Consider the following 26416-nt stretch of genomic DNA (forward strand, 5'->3'; position numbering starts at 1 on the left):
GTCTCTCTTCCCTCGTTTCTCAGTGTTTCCTTCAGCCTCTGGGCACAGAAACAAGTGAAGGTCATTTGTTATGATAAGACCGTGGTGTGTTCAGGAGCAACGTCCCCCCCCCCCTCCTGATATGACTCACTGTACTGTACATGTGTGCTTAGATTCCTCTCGCCTCTCCAAGTCACAGCACTGTTCAGGCCCATATTTCATGTCATGTTTGTAACCCGGGGGCCGTGGCTGCGTTTTAGCCTCGATACTGCTCTCACTGACCCAGGAGAAACTATAGACAGTGGTCGAGTGCATCACGTCTTTCTTCTCCCCCTGCCGAGCACAAGCCGCTGCTTTGATGTGACCGATGAAATCACCGTCATGCTCAGCAGAATATTCCACCGCAGCCACAGCTGCAGATGCAGCAGCTGCCTCTGGTTTTGAGTTTTGCTCCAAGTTGAAACAGCCTCAGTTTGAATAGTATGACGACAAGCACACAATTAAATGGTGGTATATTTTAAGAACTACCCAGAGAAAAATTTGCTCACTATATGTCATTTCCTCACAAGTTGATAGGGTGTAATATCTTGTTAATTGTAGCGGTGGAGTCTGCAGTGGTTCAGTTACAACTATTATTTGGCACAGGTGTGAAGAGAAGGTGTGAGTTCACTCCTGCAGAGTCTATTCGATAGAAAGCCTCAGTAATTAAGCACATTGATGAAAATGATTTGGAACAATGAAAAAAACATTTTTTCTCATTTTTTCTGCTTTGAGTTTTCTAACTGGTGGATTGTGTTTTGCTTGATACTTTAAAAGTGTGAACTGTTTGGCTCGGCTGTATTGAATAGCGGATTTTAGGAAATCTGTCAGACAGGTTACATTTATCTGCTTGATGCAGCAGAGCCTGGCAACCTGCAGTGCTAGTATGGCTAGAAGGGAGCAAGGCTAGATGTTGTTGTTTTTGGTCACTGATAGCTTTTGAAGAGACACATCCTGCTCACACGGCCAAATGTTACAATGAAATTAAAGGGTAAGTTCACATTTTTTAATTTCTATCGTGATGCAACAGTCCCATGATGTACACTGAAAGAACTATTGGTCTCTTTACAAGTTCCTACTGTCCAGACCGTCCCTGTCGACGTCCCTTCGTAATGTTATTTCAATGAAGTGATGTGGAACCACACAGTCTGTCTGTGTAAAATGGATTTCAGCTTAAGCTAATAAAAGGCTTCAGCAGCCTAAGTTAGCCAAATTCTGTGGGTATCTTCCAAAGGTAAAGAAATGTCCTCTTTGTGTTTCCTTGCTGAGCGATAGTGACACAAAGAGGTAATTGTTTAACACAGGGCCTACACGGCCTGCATAGCAATGCAGCACGTTAACAGAGAGAAGCTTCAGTCCTCAGTGTCTACACAGGCTGCTTTCAGGTGAGCCATCACACAATCCCTATACATGCAGAAGGAGAAAATAGACTTGAAGCATAGAAAAATGTGTAAATGCACGAGTGAAATGCGACCTGTTGCACCACGTGTCGACGGCTGGATTGATTAAACTAAAAATATATCCGCTGCAAAACGGGTCTGAAACGTCTCCTGTGTAGACATGATGTAACTCAGACAGCCTCATGTGAGCTTCAGCTGCATTTTTGCAAAGAACGAGGACTGTGAGGACTGATTTTGTCCCCAAATCTTGGAATCATATTTGGAAAGGAATCTCATCAGGGCCAGTATGGATACGAGCAGCATTTACATCCAAAACCAAAAACATAATCCGTAAACATACTGCATCAGTGTGTGATGTTTGAGGTGAAATATCTGAAGCTGGCCTTTAAAAATGCTACTACTCTACTAGTCCTACTGCAGCCTAATATAAAATATATGATCTGTGCTGGACAGGCACAGTGCTCTTTGTTTGTTTTTTTCATGGTAAAGAAGTGTTGGGTTTGCAACCTTAAGGTTTATTGTTGATCAATCTTGCAGCCTCATTGTTCACTCTGAGGTCAGGCCTGACTGGTGATGTAGCATGCACTCCATTCAGTTGCTGAGGTAATTGCAGCTCCGCCTGTTAATGGTCTCTGCATTGCTGCTGGCTGCTCCAGAAGTCCTGATTAAACCCCAGAGACAGAGACAGCCTAGCATCTTTGCATATTTTCCATTTTGTTTGTCAGTGCCGTCAGTTGTGAAACTAAAAGCTGAGTATTTTGAGCCTCGTCTCCTAAGGAGGCTGTCTATCGCCATCGATCGCCGCTGTGATCCTTTTAGTTGATGTGCTGAAGTGGTCAGAGGTAAATGCTGTTTTAATGAAGTCTGGCTATTGATTGGGCGGTGGTGTTTGTTTGTGGGGTTAGGAATTTGAGCGTCACTTGAAAGCAGGGTAATCAGGATAATCAGGCATGATGCACATAGCCTGAGGTTTTTATGCACTGAAATCATTGTATATTACACACTTTTCTTCACACACAGGAAGTAGAAGGCATGTGCGTGCATATTCAAGCTTCCCACACAACAAACCAGCCTGTAAATCCTGCCACCCAGACTCTTCAAAATGACGATGAGGACGTTTGTTGAGAATAATTACACCAAAAAAGAAATCACTTTGCTGCCCAAATATATCCCACTCTATGTTATGGAGATTTAGACAGAGAATTGGATTTCCCCAGCTGTGAAATCAGTTTTTGTTGTCCCGCTGGCCAAGTGCACCATTTTGCTATATCCTGCTGTAGGCACCCACCGCTGCACACCCATGCTGTCTTTTCCGCCCTGTGAGCTGCCTTTGCATTTACATCATCTAGCCTCATGCTATACGTTCTCCTCGACGTCTGGGCGACCAAGAGCGGACTGTGAGCCTCGTGTCACTTCATTGGTTCTGCATTTGGCCAAATGCGGAAAAATGAGCCCTTCATCAGAAGCACTCCAGTCTGAACTATTGTGACAGAGATACATTTTAAGATCATGAGAATGAATCAGGCGCACATCTAGTGAATCTACAAATATGAAACATCGCACTTCAAAAGCCTCTCTTCAATTTCTACAAGTGGAATCAGAGTCTCCTCAATTAAAGGGCGTCTCACTCCGAGTCCTAGAGGATTTTCAATCAAATGCAAAAGGTACACATTGAATGGAGTGTGTCCTTCTACCATTTAGATTCAACCTTTACAATACATGAGCTGAGGCAGTCAGTCCTCTCTCTGAATAGATGTAAAGATGAACTTCCTAGTGATTTTTTTGTTGCTGAGCAGGGCTTGGCCTGGCCCTCAAGTGAAGAGATTATAAAGAGTTCCATGAGGCTTAGCTCGGGGTTAAAAGCTGTGCTATTTGACCCTCATTGCATTCATTAGCCTGCCACACACCTTCTGTCACACACTTCAAATGTCCGTCTGGGAAGAAATGTTGCGATGGAATGTCTTACTCTGCTGGTTTCATCTAAGCTGCAGAGGCGCCCCAAAAAAATCCACTTTGATATAATTAATAATAAATTCAATCCATTTAACATCAGTTCAAAGGAACACATCTGTAACAAGATGAAGGGGTGGTGGAGCTCTCTTGATACAGCTGTGGTGGTAAGGGTTGGCAGCCACTGCCCTAATCAATTCTTTAATGGAATATAGAAATCCTGTATTTAGCCTGCGGTCTGACAGTTAAAGCCAAACGTTGTCTCTCATTTTATTCCTTTCTGCTCACATGTTGTGAATCACTGCATGGATACTGTGAGCATTTGGGGAGATTAATGGTCTGATGATTATATCTGTTTTCCGAGGATTTTTTCTTCCTATGCCCCTCACCGCAGGGGGGAATATGCTACAGTATACTTAAGATAAATGAATGCTAATTTTTACAGACTGATGTGACGGGAGAAGAATCTCTACAACTTGAATATCTCATTAGAGAATTTCATGGTTTATTCAACATTTTTGTATTTTCTTTATGCATGAGGAATGAGAGACATTACAAATGTATTGCAGTGCTCAAGAAGACAGAACAAGATGTCTTAATACCTCTCGCTGTGCACTCGCTGTAACCATGTGTTGCTGCAGTCTGTACATCAACGTGCACTAACTATGTTAGTTTAGGTTTCTCTAACCCTGATGGTGGGCATGGTAGCCCCTACCATCAGCGTGTGAATGGGTGTGAATGGGTGTATGATGACAAGTAGTGTGAAAGCTCTTTGAGTGGTCGGAAAGACTAGAAAAGAGAAATACAAGTACATTCCGTTTACCATTTACCATTTAAGTGCATGTAAACGGGATGTGATTCAATTCACATTTGACCCTTGTTGGACTGGACATGTAACGAGTACTGGCCTAGTCAGGTTGCCATCTCAACAGTTACAAAAAATGGTCTCAGGCGCTTATTCAGCTACACTGACATGTAGAATTTAAATAATGAAGTGCCTGTCTGCTAGTCTGAGAAGGGGCTTAACAGCAAAACGCATACATGAGGCTGTGGATACATGGGCTTTGTTAGCAGGTGAATCTCTGTTCTTCCAAAATATTTATTGAATTATAATCAAGCAAAATATTGTCTCTGTGCTGCGATGCTGTCGACATCTTCTGCAGAGAAATGCTGCATGAATGGACAAGAGGCAGGCAGTGTTTTCAGTTGATTCTGGGTTATGGTGAGATGGTCCCGGGCTGAAATTGCTGGAACAGACTTTGAAGTGGCTCGGGTTTTTCATCACTCTGTGTCCCTGCCTCCCACATCTGCCCGCTATCATAATAACAAGCAATAACCCTCTTTCAGCAATAACCAAGACTTTTACGCCTGTAATGTGGCTTCAATAAATAGTCATGTTTACCAAGGGGCCATATTTTACAGCAATTTAGTTTCCAGCCTCCCCTCTTGCTATGTTTTTTTTTTCCTCCTCGTGCTGGAGTACAGTACATAATGTGGTGCATTATGCATACCTGCACAAACACACATTAGCACATTATCAAATGTACTGATACAGAAAATAGCACAGTCCATCATGCATAATCACACCATGCATTAGGAATATGCTTTGAAAAATATACTTTCTCCCAGTGAGGTTTGGTGTTGAGCATCAGCATGTGTGTGTGTGTGTGTGTGTGTGTGTGTGTGTGTGTGTGTGTGTGTGTGTGTGTGTGTGTATGGTAGACAGCTTTCTCGGTGTACTGTTGAAAGCACCAGCACAAGCATGGGGGCGCGTTTCATTAGTCTGTCAAGCTCAATGATATTTAGAGCCCCACACCCTCGGCCAGGACTGGAAAACTCAATCAGCGCTCTGATTTCATAACCCTGCTTGGTGACAGGGCTTATTTTATCGCCCCGTTGATTCATTCTAATAAACGCTGGCTGCCCAGCGCTTCACAGCTGAAATACACCCCTCCGCCCCCCATCCTCCATGGGTCGACCCGAACGCAGGGAAGGGGGTGGGGATAAATCAGAATTGTGGGAACTGGAGGGTGCAGATAATCCATCGCTGGTCCGGGTGTCGCTAGCGAGACTGCCGCCCCACACCTCCCTCCTTCTGCACCCTTTAGCACAAATCAGAAGCCGGGACAGTGTTGATCTGTGAGGGCTTGGTGGGGCCATTGATTGCGGACGACAGAGGAGGAGAGGGCCGATAAATAATCGGAGGCAGAGTGCGGAGGGTGAAGGAAAACAATTATCTGCGGAGGTGGAAAGCACATAAAGTGAAGAATGATAAACACTGTGAAATATGATTGACTCCAAGTGATATATGGAAGCCGAAGGACAGGCGGAGAGGTCTGTGTGTGCAGAGATATCCTTGAATGGAATGGCTGTGTGCAAGTTGAGGACTTACTGTACCGCCCCAGGCCTAACCACGTTTCCCTGTGCACGTGTGTCAATGTGTGTCTCTCTCTCTCCACAGACGACGGATGACATTGTTTCGTCGGCGGAGTGCTCCAGCGACGATGAGGATCTGGAAGAGTGCGACTCGGGACATGCAGGTGGGATGGGTGTGTCGAGTTGTGCTTGCTCTGAACCTGGTCTATTTCTCCTTATCTTTCTTTGATTTGCTACCGAGGAGCCTCTCCTCTTAGCATCATGTCCCATGGGAGCTCCAAGTGTAACTTCAAAAAAGCCCTAAAAAAAGTAGCCACTGTGAGAAATCTACACCAGTTTAAGGGGTTCTCAGTGTAAATCTATAGTCTAAAGAACTCTTTGGAGATTGATGAAAACAGTAAGAATTAAGTTCCTATATCCTTAGCATGCTCTCAGTAGGAAGTTAACTGTAAATGCATACATCTTATAGTCAGCTACTGCAGTCAAAGCTCACACCTTTCATCTCTAAAACAAGTTACACTTAGCTATGGGGCCACTGGATGCAGACATGACAAAGCATTGATACTAATTTTGTTCTCTCAGCATTCGGTCGAGAGCAAAACTTTACTCAACAAAGTACAAAATTAGTATCAAGCCCCATGTCGCCCGCACTGATGCTTCAAAATGTATCTGTCCTGTACTGGTTGATTTCCTCTTGCTGTGCGTGTGTGTGCGTCTCTCTTGACAGAGGATACATTTTGAGATTCTTTCGAGAACAAAGATGCTTTCAGCATAGATACTGTGATATGTAGCAGACTAACTGCAACAGAGCCTCTTCCTCCCTTCTCCTTCTTCTTCTCCTCGTTTGTACCTCTGTTTCCTTCGTCGGAGGCTTGCCTTACCTGAAACATTCTAATAGAGAACAGATATCCTCGAATTTCTGTGCGCATCGTCTCTCTTCCCTCCTCCCTTCACACACACAGACACACATCACTTTGTGATTAAATCAAAGTGATAAGACATTCACTCAGTGGAGTTTCAAAAATAAAATCACAGCTGGAAATATAACTGCAGATTTTAAATGAGTGGTTATTTTGAGGAAACTTGGGTTTGGATGTCTTTTGAACAAAAAACTGCCAGTCACACTCGTGCCCACGGACAGTTGGCATATATCCTAATAGTACGGAGTGAACCAGGAGAGTGTTATCGAAGCTGGCTCAGTATGTAAAGAGTGTCTCCCCTTAAAACAGCTCAGGCTATTTGATTGCTTCACTGTCCTTCAAAACGCCATCCCAGCAGACTAATTGATGCCACGTTAATCTGCCTAATGTGGCTCATCTTGGCACCAAGCATGTGTCCACTTTTACTGCTATTAATAAGCCTGAATTGAAACATTGCATTGCCCCTTTCACTTTGTTATCTCTGCTCGGAAAACAGATAGTAAGTCATTTATTTATTTTTCTGGGAAATGAGGTCTTTCCGTGTACTTTAGTAGATATTCATTTCCTCCAATCATTGTCTTTGAAGTCTTATCACGCTGTTATAGCGTTTGTTTCCTTAAAATGATGAGCACATTTAGGTCCTCGCGCTTATGGCTTTTAATATGAAGAGAAAGTCATTTTCTCCAGGCGTCTGTGCAGTATTTAGGTTCCTTATCTATAAGCATGGGTCGCTCTCTTTAATCAGAGATTATTGAAATTGAATGGACACATTTTTGCAGCTCATACTGCTTTTTCCCGACGCTAATAAAACATCAAACCCAAGTATTCTCAAAAGTGTAAGCGTAGTGTAAGAAGTTTCTACTGAAGAGAACATGGTACCCTCCCCTCATATAGTGGCAACATATGTAGTCATACACACTCATACATACTGTACATTTCACCATGTTGACACAGAAATTCATATCCTCATTCCTTGCCCCGCTTCCAGTCGTATGAACAGCTGCATGACATGATGTTGGTTCCTTTTCTGTTGCATTTTGTTTGTTTTATTTTCTCCTGTGATGCACATATGAACATCTCTCTTCTGTATCGATTTGGACCCAGCTGTTGGGTTGCCTTACATTTGAGCTTTTTATTTTTGTTTTGGCTTTAGTTACGGGCCGGGGCGGGTTGATTGGGGTGATTTTATTTTCTCGTTTTGTTTTGGTTGTTTTTTTCTTTGGTGTCCTCCTCATCATCCGTCGTTCATCCTCCAAGCAAGGATAAAGCCACTCCTCCCGTTTTTGCCTCATCTTGTGCCGCATGAACTTTTGGTGGTTGGAAAATTCAAAGTCCTCCTCCTCATCAAGTTTCTGTTTATTTTTTGTGCCATATGGCTTCTAGAGAAACATCCTCCCCCCCATTTTCGATACAACATAGGGATATGAACGGCAACAAAATCTTTTCTTGCCATCATCCTTTTTTTGGCCTTGTGCAGGCAACCCCATTCTGTCTCAAGAAAGTTGTGTGTGAAAGAATGACTCCCTGTCTCCCCTCCCGAGCGTTAATCCCCAACCCTCCCACCTCCATCCCGACTCACTCACCTTCTTTCTTTTAGCCTTTCTGCATATACATGTCTGTTTGAATGCAGATGGCATAAAAAGACTTTTATTGCCACAAAGTATATCTGTTTTTCTATTCTATCTGTTGCTCCAAGTAGAAGGCATTTGTGGCATGCACACTGTACTGGACTGTACCGCAGCGCTGTAGACGTACTTATAATCCTCTCTCCCCACTCCCCCCGCTTCTGCATGGATATGATTGGCATCCATTTTGTGTACTGCTTCTTCTCCACCCATAAGTCTCAGGCTAACCCCAGCTGGCTTCTACTACATGTCAGTGTGTGTGTTCGGGGCTACAGCGGCGGTCCTGCGCCGCCGCTGTAGCCCCGCGGCCGCTCCTCCCTCGGAGGCGTGTTGTGTTGGTGCTTGTGCCTGCTGTCTCTGTCAGTGCTCCGTCTGTGTCTGCCAAACAGCCTGTCTCTGTCTGCTGTACGTGGTCGTCTCGTGGTTGTGTTGTCTAATAAAACTGTTAAACCTTACCTTCTCCCTTTATCCCACGTGAGTTCCACAAGAGGGCAAATAAGGAGTGTGCAGTGAGATTCTGGACAATCCTCTGAATAAGGAGCTGAACACGTTGACATCACTAGAAGTCCAGTTGACAATCAGAGTTTCACTATGTGCAGACTACCAGCCAGAAATCACTGATGGAAAACATCGTTCAGAGAACAGCAAATACCAGTTCAATTTATCATTTCATTTCACCGTGATTAACGGAGTTGCAGCTTGTCATTACCGTGTAATCTGAGCAATTTTTGTGATTAATATTTTATTAATTGATGCAAATGATTTTCATAAAGTGCAAATGCAAAATGTTTGATTAGTACATTCAGTGCCTCAGACATAATACTACTTAGACCAGATAAAGATCACTTGTACTACGACAAGCTAACAATGCACAGAATGACAGAGCAGCCTTTTTGACCTGCAGGAGCAGAAAATACACAATGTTGATACATTAATGGTGGCTTTGCTCTATTTACTCTTGTGATGCCGGTAAGCATTCCCAACTCGTCACTGAAGGACCTGGTTCAGGACCCCTTGGCCCCACTCATGTTTAGGAAACAAAACTACTTGGTTAGCTTCAGGACAAGTTCATGGTTTGGGTTAAAATATTACATTACGGTCATTTAGCAGACGATTTTATCCAAAGCGAGTTACAATTCAGTATCTATCTACACACCGTAGACGCAGCTACGGGAGCAATTTTGGGGTGCAATTTAAGTGTCTTGCTCAAGGACACATTGACATGAGACTAGCAGAGCAGGGGATCGAACCGCCCACCCTCTGATTGAAAGGCAGTCCTGCTCTCCACTTAGCCACGGTCACCTGTCAAAATAAGTATGTTTGTTACCTAACTTAAGTTACGTACATAAGTTACGTATGTTACGTGAGTTAACTTACTTTGTAACTTAAAATAAGTCAGGAGTGAATGGACACCCTGAGCAGATGCTCTGACTATCTAATATTGAAAGCCTGGTTCGTCTCATACAGACGTTAAAGGGTGCCTTGTGCGTCAGTTTTTGCGTTGGTTTTTGACAACCTGGTCAGGGATGAAGTATGCACAATCCCTAGGCCTGCAACACATAAATGGAATGGAGCCAACAGTGAGTGTGTTTACATGAACATGAATAACCCGTTTATGAGGATTATCCCAGTTGTGTTCATATTCAGAATATAGTGTGTACATAAGATCAGAGAAATCAGGTTATTCATATCCCTATATTTTCTATATTTTCATAATAATAGTGGATGAAATGCTTGATGTGTAATATGAAAGGAGTTACTCATATAGTGACAAACCTTCAGCAGTGTGGAGCGTTTTAGCCTCTTTCAGCTCATTGTTTTGTTGTTAGGGCCAATACCATTAGTTTACTATGCTAACTACTGCTGTTAAACTACAGTCTGCTAAGACATTAGACATATTAACTTCTTGATATTATGTCAATGTTGCGCTGACTACAAATGGCCAAAACATCAGGTTTAAGGGTAGGGGTGATCGTCATTGTTAAAGGAAACCAAAGATGACTGTTTGCCTGTAGATAGGTGTATGCTTTGTGCACTCTTCCATCACACCAGCATCCCCTTACTTCTTGCTGCACTAAAAGAATGTTGCCACTGAGCATAGACATACCGGTGTGTTGTTCCCATCTGTTTAAACAAACAACACAGCCTCCAGAAGACAGCCTCCCACAAATCTCTGCAAACAGGGCAACTGTTGCCCTCTGTGACAGTCAGATAGATTGTAAAAAGATTGTGTATTTAATAAAAGGGCCCTAAATGGTCCAGCATGCACCATTACCCTATCAGCCTTTGATGAAGTGGAGCACAGATCAAATATATTTATAGATCTCTCCTCCTCTCTTTGGCCTTGGTGGGTAAAGAGTCTGTGGATCAAATGAATGTTCAGCTAGAAGCATGGATGTGATTTCTTCATTGCTGGAAGAGCCCCGACACATGTAGGGGTACAGAATGAAGTATGATAGGGACGGATCACTGGGTTTCCTTGTGGCGTCAGCCATGGCTTCTGTCAAGCCCCATCGGGCTGGCTGTCACTTCAACACAGGCCTCAGATCAGTTTAAAGGTTATTCAGCTGACACATGTCCACCTAGTGCGGAGGTGCAGCCTAACAGCTGTACAGCAAATCGAGCGGCTGACAGGGGCGAGTCGCCACGCCTGCTGGAGACGCCGATTTAATACGCCAGACTGCACCCATCCACATGATGACAGATTAAGAGCTACCTGCCAGCTTCAGGAAGCCCCTCCTCCAGCCAGAGATAGGTCATGCATCTGTACAGGGCAGGCCTCCCCGCTTGTAAACAGAACGTCCATCAACTTTGAGGATGGAAGTGAATTGTCCATCAGTGAGAAATTAGACCTCTCTTGGCAGGCGTGTGTACAGGTAAGATAAGTTAATGGCAGGGTAAAGTGCTCGGCTTCTGCAGGTACATGTTTCTAGAAAGCTCAGCCATTGCACAGGGCACCAATATAATCTCTGGCATGTCCCTTTAAGTTTGTCCACACTGAAAATCTGTGTTTTGCTGGCTCTCTGGTAATCAGCTCTCTAACTGTGGTGGGTAGAAGTGAATGAATCTGCTACAGCAGGTGTCTGGGCACAATGTGCACAGCCACAATGAGATTTCAGCGCCCCAAACCACTGACTCGCCCACAATTTGCAGCGTTGAAATCCCATTGACTCAGTTCATCCATGGTTGGTGCTGGTGCACCGGCTTTCCGCTTTTATGGTGTAGCATCGTCAAATCCCTGACACACCGTCGGGATTCATCTCCATTCGAAAGCCTCAGCAAACGCTGGATGGACACGGGGATCAGGAGAGAGACGTGAGGGAAAGAGAGAGAGAGTGGCGGAAGAGAAGAGAAAGTGCTGCTCTGAGATTTCTGCATCTGTAGCCTCCAAGCTGCTGAGGTAGTCAATCAGCCATTTAGAAATAACTACATTTACTTAATTCCTCTTCAAAAGCCGGCACAGGCATGCCGCAGTCCTTTTTTTTCATCACCAATGATGAAATGCAGAATCGGTGGAAAATTCAGTTTTGTTTCACGCTCTCATTTTTGTGGTTAAAAAGATTGGATCGTTTTTTCCCATTGATCAAAATGCTACCCAGTAGGCACTGGCGTAAAGAAACTCTTATTAATCTGAAGTCTTCACTTTATTTTGCTTAAAAAAGAGAGAAAACAGAGAAATAGAGATTTGTTTTCCAAGGAAGCGGAGGCTTAGAATAAAATCCCATCCATCTTGACGAGTGCGTTAGAAACCACAGTGTTTGTCTGCTACAGAAATGCAGCGAGATGTGCAACGCTTGTGCAAGAGCTTACACAGGATTAAAGTGTTTATCAAAACATCAAGGTCCTCTGCACTGACTAGACTGGAGACCCTTGACTAGCAGCGGTTCCCCTCCCATCCAAGTGTTTTGTTTATATAGCGCAAAGCTAACAGTTGCCGAAAGCTGTTGGCCAAGAACGGAGTGAAAGGATGCAAACAAGGCCGAGACAACGAGGGCAGAGTCTGATAAATAAATCCTCACATGAAATCACTCACTCTGGACTGGCATTGTTTATGTAACAAGTTAGTGGAATAATATACCAGCCAAACAACGTGATCGGTAACTGTTAGCTGAGGAGACACGCTGCAGTCAAAACGTGATATCATGTCAGACAATAGTGCGTTCTGTGGGGCATGGTAGGACGAGCAGGAAATCCACATTTAAGACGTCAGCGTCGGTCACACAGAGTCGGTACAGTGTGACGGGCGCCACATTTCCTCAATCGCACGTAACTCATGGACCCAGTTTTGCGTAATGAACAAGGTTTATGCAGAGGACGAACCAAACCCTGATCTCTGAAGACAAACGGCCCTCTCACAAAGAGAGACGCCACCCTGAGCCCTCTTGTGGAACTCCTTGCCAACACTGTGTTTATCTGTCACACAGAGGCTGTTGGTTATGTGCATAACGCAAAGCATCTAAACACTTAATAACAATTTGCTCATTAATTATCTCTCTGCTTCCCCTCTTGATTAATATGCAGTCTCGGTGGGCCTAAATGCCACATAATGCTGGTTATATATCACTGCTGATAAATGGTTCCTTTGCCTGAGAAAATATCCCACAGCCCTTGGTGGCAGTGGCCTTTAACTGGCCTCTGACCCCATCTTAAGCCCCTTCCCCTACCTGTCCCATGGCTTGCTGTATTGTTATTGTATATTACTCTCCCTAAATGCAACTTACTTAAGCATGCCTTATCCCAACTTCTTATAGTGGAACTAAAATCCAAAATAAAACCATGTCTGATTGACCTCTCTTTCTCTGACGTACATCCAGATTGCACGCCCTGTCCTGTGTTTTAAGATACTAACAAGAGAAATGTAGTAGTAACTAATAATAAAGTCTTTATTATTAGTTAAATGAAGGTGGTGACACTTTGCCTATAAACTGTCCCCCTCCTCTTTGTCTGCCTCAGTGTGTGCTTTCTGGTTGTTCATCTTTGATAGTGTGAGAAATTTAATGCCTTTCTGTCTTTCTTGCTTGCTACTCTGTTTTAATTATTTTTGTTTTTTTGTACATATATGTTCAAACACATATATGTGTATCTATGTTTCTATTCTGAAAATGTTTAAATTTGAACTATCTGCTAATTTGCTAAGAATCAATATTGCCAATGTTTTGATGATTTCTTCCCTAATTAGAATGAAGCTCTCTCTTTTCTCTATGAATGAATGACGACTTCACAAACAACAGGAGGTTTTTAAGATTGGCTGTCAAAACCACGCAGCTGCATTTGGGATTTCAAATTCACGTCCTCATAGAGAAAAAAGAGAAGACACCTCTAAAGTAGACCCTCACCACTATCTGTGAAAAGTGTTCCAAACTGTTTCTATGCTGATCTCTAATATTTTCCTGTTATCTGATAGCTATCTCTGATTGAAATTTGGATTTAATCAATGAATGACTCGATTAATTTTGTGCATGGCAAAAGAAGTTGCAGCTTAGGGTTTGTAAAACTGTCAGTGTTGAGAGTGCTGTTCTCTTTTGTAGATGGGCATGTATATGCTCATTGTTTGTATATCCCCATCCCTTCCTTACAGCCAAAAGCTCTAATGCCGCCCGACCGCTTCGTGCCGCCTTTACATGGACATGGCAACTGATGTACACGTTCACCCCCATCTATGTCATTTCCTTCCTAGTATGTTCATAGGTCCCACCCCGTCTCACACTCCCTCCTCCCAAACCCTTTACGTAGAGATTCTAAGATATGTACAGTCATCCATTTGTTCATTAATGAAGTTTAAAAAGAAAAGAAAAGAGAGTCATCTAATCAGGCTGTAGATATTTATGGAGAGACTTATCTAACAAAGCAAGAATTATAGATATAAACTTTCTTTTCGTACAAAAATTAAATGACTATCAAAAGAACAAAAAAAAGTTATGCTGAACAGAATGGTGAAGAATATTTTTCATGTCATGATGTGTGGATGTATGTGTTGTTGCCTCCCTGTACCATCCTGTCTAAAAAGAGAAATATATACTAATTAATCAGAAACTGCTAAAAAAGAAACTAACCTAACTTGTCCAGAGGCATTCTTACACAACTTTCTTTTGTAAATTTTTTTTTCTTCCTGCCAAAATCATGCGGGCAATTTGTTGATGTAAGTTGACAAAACTGATGGTATGCTTTCTTCCTTTGAAAACTGTTTTTTTTTCTTTTTCTTTTTCTTTCTTTTTGTAGGCTTTTATGATTTTCCGAGCTGACTTTGTTTTTTCTACGTACTTATTACTAATCCCTTTCTGGATAACTCTATCTGTGGCTTTACTTTGTGAATGTTTTTTCTACAATGTTTGCCCTAACTCTGAACTCTTTTTGCAATGCCTTAATTATTATTTTGGTTTCCTTCTTTTCTGTTATGTTCTTTTCTTTATTGTTCCAAAAGGTTTGCATCTCTTTATAGTGCCCTGTTTGTGAGCCTTTGCAATGTACAAACAAGCCACTTTGGCAAGAGGATAAGCAGCTTCAATAGACATCTGAATGTTTCAAACCCTTTGTAGTCGTTGAACAACAGGTTTAACCAGTAAAGCATGTGGTATCAAGTGTTCCCATACGGATTTATTAGAACGAGTGCATGTGGGAATGTTTTTAAACACACAGGTCTGTAAGTCTTATGAATAATCAGCTCCCATAGAGTGAAACTGCAATGTCTGTCACTTTTAGAGGGAAACATATTTTCTTCAGGATTAAGTTTGTGATGTATCACAATTACCTTTCTCATCATAGTCCACCAAGGATGGAGGAGGTTTACACAGGATTATCACCATGTCTGAGTCCTGTGTGAAACCATAATAATGAAATAACATGACAAACCATGATGTTTTTAACTAAACCTAAGCAGGTAGTTGTGTGCATACACATAAGTAGTTTTCTAGCAGTTTTGTTCTGCTTTGTTTTAATTCATAACATTAATCAGGTGTTTAAAACAGAAATCCAGGAGAAAATACGTTTCCCTCGATACGTAATTGAGAATGCAGTTAGGTAGTATGGGAATGTATTTCTGTAGGAGACAGGGTTGGAATAATATAGTGATTTCACTCCAAAATGGAGAGCTCAAGCTGTTACAAGCGAGATCCTCCCACTAAAAATCAGCAAACATTCAGGTGTGATTGAACTGCCTGGTGACTTTGTGCCATCGTGGTAACTGTAGGGCTCAAAAGGCAAGAGGCTAGGGCAAATAGGGGAGCCCACTTACGCTGTTCCCTTCAGTTCTTATGACTTGTGAGCGGTGACTGGCTGAGACAGTTTTCTTCTGTAGATCAGTGTGTGACCCTCTGATAGAACGAAAGTGCCGGTCAGGTTTTTAAGAGGCTCAGAGTGATGTTTTTGGGACTTTGGAGCACTTCCTGTCCAAAAACACTGCCACTTCTCTTTTTAGTTCTCTGTCATTTTTCAGTTAGTACTTTTCGCCCGTGTAGGTCAACAGGCTTACAAAGCACCTCCCTCAGCTGCTCTATGAAACTCCTTACCAACAGTTTCTCATTTCAGACTTAGTTATTCTGCTTTCAGGCCCACTGGCTTACACTTGAATTGTAAACAAGTGCATTTACCGTCTGCTTCTTTTTATCCACAGAGCACATCTTTTGGTGCTCAGTTTTTTGAACGGACTAAAGAGGACTTTTTTGATGAATGAAACAAGCCTCTTAAAAGCCTGAACTAGTCATTTATGTGGAGAAATGTGCAGCAATGTCAGAAAAAAACAAAATATTGGGCCACAATTTGTGTGGCATTACACATCATTCACACTTTTTCATACATTAACTCATGAATATTCATGCAGCACATAGAACATCTGATATCCATGACTGGTTCATACCGCAGTACAAATGTAGTGCTGATAGAGCATATTGCTCTCTGAAAACATGCAGGATAAGTTGGAGTTAGGATGTGGAGTCAGTTTAATGTGGCTCACCCTGGTGCATCCCTCAAAGCCTTTTGATGCAACGTAGACTTTATATATGGCTGTTGTTTTCCTTTCAGTTTGGTCTTGTTTGGTTCTGAGTTTCATTGTTTTTGCACTGGTACAGTATTTTCCGTTCTTTCTTTCCTTGTTTTTGTTCAGTTCATTTCTTTCCTATGTTGAGCTTTGCTTTATACATTCTTTTGGTGTTTGGCTGCTTCTTGCTCAGCTGACTGAAGGCTGTCTGCCCTCTGACTGCTGTCTGTTTCTCTCTTTCACTTTCCAGGAGGGGAGCTAGTCATCCCCGTGCTAGTCGAGGACCCCATAGACATCCCCTCTGTATCCACCCGTTCTCCCTTCATGCCCCTCCCCCCAACCCTCCGCCCTGTCCTCACCATTATTGAGACCACCAAAGAATCCTTGGCCATGGCCACTGAGGCGGGGGTACCTTGCTTGTCGGACCGAGGCGGCGATGATTGTGATGATGGTGATGGTGGTGATGATGGTGATGATGATGATGATGATGGCATGGTGATTTCGGGGTTTGGCTCTGGCGAAGCTTTCGACTCTAGCCTGCCCCCGACTGACGATGAAGATTTTTACACCACCTTCTCCCTGGTAACAGATAAGATCTTGACCACATCGGCCTATGAAGGCGGCTACAAAGCCCTCGCGCCCAAGTGGGAGGCCAAGGACTTGAGGCCTAGCAAAGCCTCTGAGGCAGGTAGGACTACACCCACCTCGCCTCTGCCTGACCTCCGGGGCACGCCGCCGGCGGCGGTCCCCTCGGACACGCCACCCAAGCTGCCCGCCGGGAAAATGAACAACCGCGAGGTAAAACCCCCGCAGCCGGACATAGTCCTGCTGCCCCTGCCCACGTCCTTCGATCTGGACGGCACCAAGCCACGGGGCCCCTTCATCACCTCGCCCATGCTGCGCACGGTGCCTGCTGCCTTGCCCACCGTGCCCGGCGTGGTGCGGCGGGTGCCCCCGGGGGCCTCAGAGGTGATCCGGGAATCCAGCAGTACCACGGGCATGGTGGTGGGCATTGTCTCAGCCGCCGCTCTCTGCATCCTCATCCTCCTCTACGCCATGTACAAGTATAGGAACAGGGACGAGGGTTCCTACCAGGTGGACGAGACGCGCAACTACATCAGCAACTCAGCGCAAACCAATGGCGCTGTGGTGAAGGATAAAGCGCCCAGCGGCAGCACCAAAGGCAGCGCCAGTAGCAAGAGACCGAAAGACAAGGACAAGGAATATTATGTATAGAAATCAAAAGTCATTTCCCAACACATAGAAAAATAAACTGTTTGGAACACAGTTATAAACATTTTGACAGTACCATATTGGCAACTGTGATTTAAAAAGGATCAAATCTCTTGAGAACTCAAGACTTACTGAGTCACTGAAACATTTACAAAAGAACTTTGGCTTATGGAAGCACACTTACTATTGTAAGCATTACAGAGAGACAATGCAGTTCAACTTCACCGGGACTCAACGTGGATCTTTTTAAGGAGTCCCTGCTGGAGACATTTGGCAGTGTGAATAACATCACTCTAACATCCACACGACCCCAAGTGACTGTCAAGTGTGTGACCCTTGGAGTTCTAACAACCTTGTCCATTGTAACCCTGTAAAATACGATCACTGTCATTTCGGCCATTCTGAGCATGCATGTGAGGTGTATGTGACGTGGTGCTGGCATCTGTGTAAGTGAGGGACCTCAAGAAACCACGATTGTCGGGAAAGTTGGAAGTCAAAACATGATTCGCATTACAAACGGTTTCATTAAATGTAGATTTCATGGATGCGATATGAGCTAAAGTAAATGAGTACTTACAGCTGTCTTTTTATTTCTACTTTTTGTTTGTTTTTTATTTATTCATTTAGTAAGTAATTTATTTATTTATTGGATTTAGGTCCTTTTTTTGAAGGATGATGTCCAGTCAGGGTTGACTAGGCAGTCCTCAGTGACCGCTCAGCAGGATGTGATACAGTAATGTATCTCAATATTTCTCCCTCCCTCCCTCGCGTCTCAGTTAAGGATCGGACTGCTATGCATGGCAACCAAATTCCAAATGGTGTTCAAGCGTGTAAGAGTGGATCCACCAGGCAAAATGCACAATGCATTGTTATTTCTCTGAATTTTAAATCTCCGATTGCATTTTTTTTTGTCCAGTTTTCAATCCACTTCCTAAGATGTTGTTGCAAAATGCATTATCATAACGTGTGTCCAGCTGAGATTTAACTGTCGCAATTAATTAAAAAAAGAAAAAGTCCAGACTAAAGACTTCAGTGTGAACAAGTGAGATTCTATCTGTTGTCACAGACAACTGTGTCAAAAACAGCAAATATGTTTACATATTTTATTACATCATAGCCGTTGTGCTTTGCAGGTCAATATTGTACAGAAAATTCAAGTTTCTGTTAATTTTTCAAAAATCATCTTCTTGTATAGACGGACCATTTGATTTGATTTTACTGCTTGAGCAACACGACAAATAAATGATTTTTATTCCTTTGCCAGGAACGCCTGGAGATAAAAAATGATGTGCACAGGAACATTTGTTTAGGCAGAGAGCAAATGTTGTTAGATTAGACGTCTAGTCTCTCTGGATGGTGTTCCTCTTCAGTCGCATGAATATTTCACCGGAAGCTGTCAATCAATTAGAAAACAACTCCCTCAGATCTTGTAGTAGGGATTCCTCCTCATTCTGAAATGAATTTCATCATGTTATTTATTTTTTATTGGAAATTTAAAAAAACAGAAGAAGAGAATAAAGACAGATTATGATGGATTTGGAGAGCTATAGCTAGCACCTTACTGACTTACAGGTGTTTTTATTTTTGTTTCCTTTCTTCCTTTTTTAAAAACTCTGAAGTCAATGTTCTCGTACGCTCAACTCGTCTTTTTGCGTTTGTTTTTTTTCTGTTTATTGTGTAGCTTAATTTCATGTCTAATTTTTATGACATTCTCTTCCAGCAATATCTTGTTTTTTATGTCATTATTTATTGCTGAAGTTATTTGTTCTCATTTTTATGGAAAATAAGTCGGCGTGTATGTTCACTTTGATTTTTTGTGTTGGTACTTGGCTTTTTCGACCAGTTAATTATTATTGTCTTATGCTCCTTTGACTCCAAACAATTCCCAGAAATAAAAAATGTTGTTCCCAAACTTTTTGGATGTTAGACCGCGGGTGGCTGTCTCTCACTCATCCATGTTGTGGTGTAAAGGTGGGAGGAGACGCAGCGAGGAGATAGAGATAGATAGCATCTACTCCGAGGACTATTCACCCAACCACAAATTCTCCTCCGTTTGCTGTCGCTTCAATGATTTCCTTTTATAACAAAAAAGTGCTATCATTTCCATTCAAATGAAGTCCAGAGCAGAGCAGCGCAACACCATCATTTACCTATAGATCATTATGCAAATTCACGCACTGTTCAGCGATGCAACAAGAGAAAAAAGGACGGATGGAGAAAACGGTTATTAGAGGTTCCAGAGTCTTCACAACAGCAGAGGAATGGATTTGGGTTCTTTAGTCAGGCCTTTATGAGAGTGCACAGCCAAATGAGATTCTCCACAACCATATGGCCGGGTTATGAGCTACTCAATGGCTGCAGCACCTGCTTCCCCAGCTCGGTTTTACACTGTCCATATTTTGTGCAAATGGGCCTTCACAGAGCTGGTCATTAACTTGCAATAGCCCATTGATGTAGGATATCAGAGCGGCGTGTGTGAGAATATCTAGCTAGCACAATGACTACATATGAACTCATTCATCCTGCCATAGGCAATGAGAACAAGAAGGCCAGCAGGGATTTGCTCCATAGAGGGACTGTTTTGTTCATTCTGAGCCAGACCCACATTCATTCAACACTCGTTTTTTTTCTTCACCACAAATGTGTGGAAATTCTTTCTGTATAAGTCAACACAATAAAAAGTTAATGTGTAAGAAAACAACATTCATTTTAGCAAGCAATGATATTCAATCCATAGTTCATCCTACTGCAGTACACTGCCCTACCAAGGCAGAGAGCAGTAAGTAATCAGGATTTGTATGTTAACACATTCTAACATGGCGTGAAGGGGGTTGCTTGTAATGATGAACCTACAGAGAATGATCACCCTGCTGTTCCTCTCAGCTCTACAGAGCATTCCAGTGTCTTTCAGTTCAACTCAGCCACAGCACACAGCTGCTTTCAGAGCAAAAGCTCTTAAACACACGGTAGCACCGACGGGCTGACAGAACATTGTGCCCAGCTTGTGAACATAGTAGAGCCCCCAAAAAGCAGCTTTTCAGGCAGGCTGTAATTACTTTATTTTATACCTTTTTAAGCAGATTATTGTACCCCAAAGAGCTGCGTCTCCCTCCACTTTCAGATGATTGGTTTGTAGATGAGTGTGTGTGTGTGTGTGAGACGTCGGTGTGTTGTTAGTTGGGGGTCTTCTATCATAGTGTGAATGAATGGAGAACAATTTAACATTATTATGGCATTACTACCAGCGGCATCTTTGTAAACTGCTGCCACAGTCTCTAGATGTTCAGTGTTGCTCTCCCGTATCCTCTCCTCAGAATTTCTGTGAGCTTTTCCAACTGACATCCCCATCTGCTACTGCAGCTTATTTTGTTTTGTTGCACTGACGATAGCCTGCCACAACTATTTGTAATTGGTCGTTCTTAGACTACAAATGAACCAAACCAAGGTTCGGTGTGATCCGCACAGAGACCACCTCTTTTCATCGGACCAGGTTTGGCTGTTTGGTCCACATCGGGTTTCATACAGGTTATTTTCTGTTCGGATTGGTTCTAAAAAGTTTGAAAGTCTGCACAACACAACGTAGATGGGAAAGGGCCCTTAGATAATAAACGTATTCATATTTATAATGAAATCTACATTAAATACTTTCATTTACAATGTAATACATTTCATTTGTGATTTAAAGGTCGTTTAACCACAGCCAATAGCATTAATTCCACTACAGACATGGCAGCTACTGAGACTAACAGAAATGTATCTGTTTTTGTTGGAATTTAGCTGCTGCCTCATTTTTTTGTGGAATAACTTCACTTCATCATTTAAGACATTTTCATTTAGAGATAACAGCTATTGAAAAAGCACCATGTGAACTTAGTATAACTTTAGCTGAGGCTACTTTATCTGACTTGATAAACTGTAGCAGTGTTTGTGTTTTAGCATTAGCTGTGTAGTTTGCAGAGTGCAGTTACTGTGTTTGGCCTCAGAGTTAAACTCTGTTTTGTTGTTACTGCAGATCTAATAAGTTGTTTTCATAGCAATTATTTACTTACAATATTTTTAACTGGTAAAACAGATGTCAAAAAGTCAGATTCAGGTATTAAATCAGTTTTGATCAAATATTTAAATAGTTACTGATGTCAAGTACTCATTGAAGATATTTTCCAGTTGTAAGGCACATGAAGCTGTTTGAACCATCTCTGGTTCATTTCTGAGCTGACTGCCCTTTTTGAAACCACTCAATATTTATCTGCTCTTTTGTAAATTGAGCCTGGAGCTGCAGTGCACTCTGCACCAGGGCTAGAACCTCTCTGCCTTTATATCTCAACTGTCACAGCTTATTTATGTCAGCGATGAATTTTATTCACATCACACCGGAAGATGAATGTGAGTCTAATCGTGAGATCGTACGTTAAGAAAAGAAGCTGGTCAGACAACCAAAACAATTTCAAAATCCAGAAATGTGACTGAGAATCTATGGCAATTTTTTGGGGAAAATGCAGTGACATTTGTAAAATATAAAAGGGCTTTTTCCACAAAGCAGAGGGCAAAGATTTTAATATATAAAGGGAAATTCTATGTGGCACTTAACACGACAAAATCATCAAGAGAACAGAGAAACTAAACAAGGGAAGGTAATTGCAGCATAAATCACCACCGAAAGAAACAGAAAATACATAAAAGCATCATAGTTTAGCCAAATATTTCCCCACATAATAAACAATTAATAATGTGATCATAATAAATAAAAGTCTCCAAAACAAGAACTGTGTACGTTGTTTAAAGCCTGAAACAGTGAGCTATTGCTGTTTTCTCAACCATTAGTCACTTTCAGATTTACACCAGCAGGGTGTCAGCGGAGGAAACACACTCATTTGATATTCACAACCCATTCGCTTACACTGTTGTTGGCTGACAAAGTTTATTGATTGGATTTTATGTGTAGCAACTACTTTTCCTTTTAGTCAAATTAGTAGAAGTAGATTACATCAATCCTGCTGATGCTGGCTGGATAATTCATATCTTAATTGACAGAAAAACAATTTACATTTGCTAATGGCTTTTGCAAATGGATTTCTGTGTGTATTTGACTACATTAGCTCTGCCTTCACCCCGTATAGGGTCTCTGGAACGGCAACAGGGGAGCAGCTCAGCTCCCCTTCGCGCATTTAAAGGCCGACAGTTGACCCGTCATGAAATTTTACTTCAACTAATGAACTGGTTAATTCCACATAAACGCTTTATGGCATGTTTTTCCGTTCAAATAAACAGCAGCTTTATAAGAGCCATGCATCAGCTCTGACAGTGATTATGGATGAAACCTGTTTTTGTTGCTTACACAGAGGCAGGATGCTGTAAAAACCTTGAGCACTGGGAATGTCGGCAGCTGAAGCAGAGGAAGCATTTTTTTGTCCCAGTAAAGATTCAGAAGAGATGCTGTATCCTCCAAGGACTGGAGCACAGCAGCTGTGAAGGTGATGGTGATCAGTCCTGACAGGTAAAATATGAGCCCGCTGACCTTAACTCCAGCATTATGAAGGGCACGCACATACAAACATTAACAAACCTCAAATAGAAGTGTGTGTGTCTCCTACCGTGTGTGTGTGTGTGTGTGTGTGTGTGTGTGTGTGTGTGTGTGTGTGTGTGTGTGTGTGTGTGTGTGTGTACACACTGGACACGCTAAAGCCACATCAAAGTTCACACGCAGAAAGAAATGTCATGGTGGTTGCGTTCATATTCATATGTCACAGTGGGTGCACACAGTGATACATTGGCAGTACAGTCAGGTGTATATATGTGCACTTAATTCCCTTTTGTGTCCGCCTGCAGGGAGCACACCTCTTATTCTTGCTCTCCATCACGCAGCAGCTAAAGCTTTCAGTTAGCTCCTCAACCCTAATTAACTGTCAAGATATGAATGCGTTAATCTGGACTCTAAATCTTCAGTTCCACTGACAAAAGCTTTTACAGGCTGACACAGCTGCATGATAAACAGCCTGGCTGCGTCCTCGCCTAGTGGACACAGTGCCATCTAGGGACCAGGTCTAGCAGCTCAGCTCACACTTTCCGACCCCAGGGTATTTATTGCCATGCATGCATAATGCATGATAGTGTGCGTGGTAAAAGTCTTGTACAAACAAAACTTCACAAACACCAAAGTATACTGTCATTTTGAGCAATTTGACGAAGTGCATCCACTTCCAGTTGTTAATTTTACTGACATTAGAGTAATATTACCATAACTTTGAATGGATTATTGCTGAAGTGGAACAAACATTTTAAAATTCAAGTAGGTTAGTTTCCCCAGATGAGGCCGGGCTGCGAAATATAGAAGTAAATGAGAGCAGAGAGCCTAAGCTGCACACCAAAACACTGCTGTACTGTTGCTCTGCAGTCAGCAGCACCAACAGGCATGCGAGAGCGGATGATGCCGGTGAAGGGTGCATGAGTACGCGGGTGCACACTCATACTGCATGTCTCCGTCTCCATCTGTGAGTGATGTTCAAAACTCTGATTGTGTGCGCTGTTTCCACTACCTAGGGAGACAGGCCTCCTATCCAAGCTTGACAGTGTGATTGGATCCAGTGAGAATCCCAATGAAGCAATGAGCATCTCAGCGGCGGCTCCACTCCCCGGGGCCCCCGCACAGCCCACAGGCCGGCCCCAGCTCTGCCTGTTCAGACCAGCTGGAAAGTGAGGCGGGTTGGGATCTGAGAGGCAAAAAAAAAAAAAAAGTCGGGTGAAAGCACGATCTGTTGCTGTGAAGGTGACTGCAGCAAGACCGGCTGTAAAATATGATGTGATCGTAAGTGAAGGTGGCAGATAATTGTTGGGGCTGTCTGACTGCTCAGATCAGATGTGCTGTGTTTGAGTTCATAACAACTCAACCTGCGTTTGAAATGGTTTGGCTGCATTAAGTGATAAAGATCAAGTGCAGAAAAATTCATCCATAAGTGACATTTTTTTTTTAATCAAGATTATCAAAAATAACTATTTGGGCTATTTTTTAAACTGCTGTAGGATCCGTGTTGCTGGTAAAGGTGACTCTTTTCCGAATAACACTACAAACTCAATACTTAATTCCACAACAGGCCTTTTGCCTAGAGCCAGCCACTCATAGCAAATAACAATCTGTTTTTCCTTGAGTTGCGTAGTTATATGAAACTTTTAAAAACATCCATCTGGTTTATTTGGATGGCTCCTAGCTCGGTCCTGGCAGCTGAAACTTCATTTATATTAGGCGTACAGAAACAGAAAAACACGACACAGGAATAGGTTGTTCCAGTTAATACATTTAAACAAGATTAATTGAATTATGTCGCATTACTAAAGCATAACTTGAAGAATTACCGTTTTAGGGGACAACACATACATTAAACTTAACATCCAATCATTGTAAATGTAGATATTGCTATCATTCATAAAGAAGCTACCCCTTATCATTAGTAAGCTAACGTTAGCTTTGTTGGTTATTCAGTTAGCTACTCAAGGGTTCTACCCGGCAGCTATGGGTGTAAATGTTAAGTAAAGACTAATCTCCACATGAGAACTACTATGTGTGCCTGTTTTAACTGAGTGATAAGGAAAACTCTATTTAACAATAACATTATAACTAAACGCTAAGATGCAACTTAGCAGAGGCGCTCTTTCCTTTCACACTCCTTCTGTCCAATATCATTATCATTTACTATTAACATCCATTAACATTATGTCCTTTCACTACTTCAATTGAAATGGAAGTGAATGAAAGTGGCATTTCTCCCATAATAAGCTGGTATAATTACTATAATATAATGGTATCCATTATGTGTTCCAGTCGGTCACTCTGTTACAGCAGCTGCATAGAGAAGACTTCTCTGATTTGTTTTGTAGATTTCATCCAGAATAAGTGCAGCAGGTTATGAAGTACAATGATAGAAATATAGGAGGACCATAAAAAGAAGTTCAGACCAGACTGTATTGACCTGAGAGTCAGCACCTTAATGCAGGCTGATTACATATTTTCATAATTAGTAATGAACTCATGACACTGAGGCTGTCACTATTACAGCCTCGTCACTCAGGCCCTCCAGTCAATGCACAGCTGGTCGTCACGCCGTCTGCTCCGTGCGATCTACGGCTCAGGTTCTCACAGGTGATGATGACGATGAGCCTCGCGCTCCCGGAGCCAGCAGAGGTCATTCTGGCACCACGACTGGCTGACTGAACGACTGGTTCTCCACACCTGTCTGCCATCAAACATGGAAATCACCCCACTCACCCGTGACTGTTGCATATTCCATGAGCGAACACGGCACTTCATCTTCTTCTAACATGGCTTATAAATACAAATCGCTGCACAACAATTGCACAAAAAACATGTTCGTTTTTCCCCCCTCTAAGCCCAGGAGAAAATGAGCTTGATACGGAGACTCAGCTGCAATAACCCATTCACTTATTGAACGGCGGCGGCTGGATACACTCTCAGCCTCCGGGCTTAAACGAAAAAGCAGAGCCCGGCTGCCTGATTGAATGGGTTTGTAATGCAAGCCAAATAGGTTTGTTCTAATGGGAATCAGCCTCGGCGGCTGCTGCAGAGGCTTATGCCAGCACTAGAGGAGCAGTGAGCGGCGGGGGCCGCCACCCATCGCCCTGTGATTGGCTGAGAGAGGCCGAGGCAACACTAAGGGGCTGCTGTGTTTACTAATGGCCGTTTTGGTGAGGTGATATGCAATGAGCCTGAACTTTAGGAATCACAGTATTCGTGAGGAGAGGTGAATATACTGTATATACAGTGTCATTGTGTGTGTGTGTGTGTGTGTGTGTGTGTGTGTGTGTGTGTGTGTGTGTGTGTTACTGACTCAGGTGCTTCTCCATTGTCACAGCATATTAAACATCCTGCCTAGTGCCCTGAAGCAATTAGATCCTGAATAGTTGCAGCTGTTG

The 26416-nt window shown here is 42.7% G+C and overlaps 1 protein-coding gene across 7 annotated transcripts in view; it reads left to right on the forward strand.

Annotated features, from left to right (window-relative positions):
- nrxn3b (neurexin 3b) overlaps positions 1-20110 on the forward strand; it is a 273391-nt gene extending 253281 nt beyond the window's left edge. For 3 of the 7 annotated variants that reach the window (XM_068708636.1, XM_068708638.1, XM_068708637.1), the window contains 2 exons: positions 5830-5908; positions 16512-20110. In XM_068708636.1, the coding sequence (XP_068564737.1) occupies positions 5830-5908; positions 16512-17497 (1065 nt within the window). In that variant the 3' untranslated portion in view covers positions 17498-20110. Of the gene's footprint in view, positions 1-5829; positions 5909-6642; positions 8531-13867; positions 14424-16511 lie in introns of those variants that run through there. The other 4 variants (XM_068708640.1, XM_068708642.1, XM_068708639.1 and 1 more) reach the window with 3 other exon arrangements.
- Positions 20111-26416: the final 6306 nt, after the last annotated feature.

This window comes from Cebidichthys violaceus, unplaced genomic scaffold, assembly GCF_023349555.1.
Source record: "Cebidichthys violaceus isolate CVI_PGR_0920_01 unplaced genomic scaffold, fCebVio1.0.p SCAF_14, whole genome shotgun sequence".
Lineage (NCBI taxonomy): Eukaryota > Metazoa > Chordata > Actinopteri > Perciformes > Stichaeidae > Cebidichthys > Cebidichthys violaceus.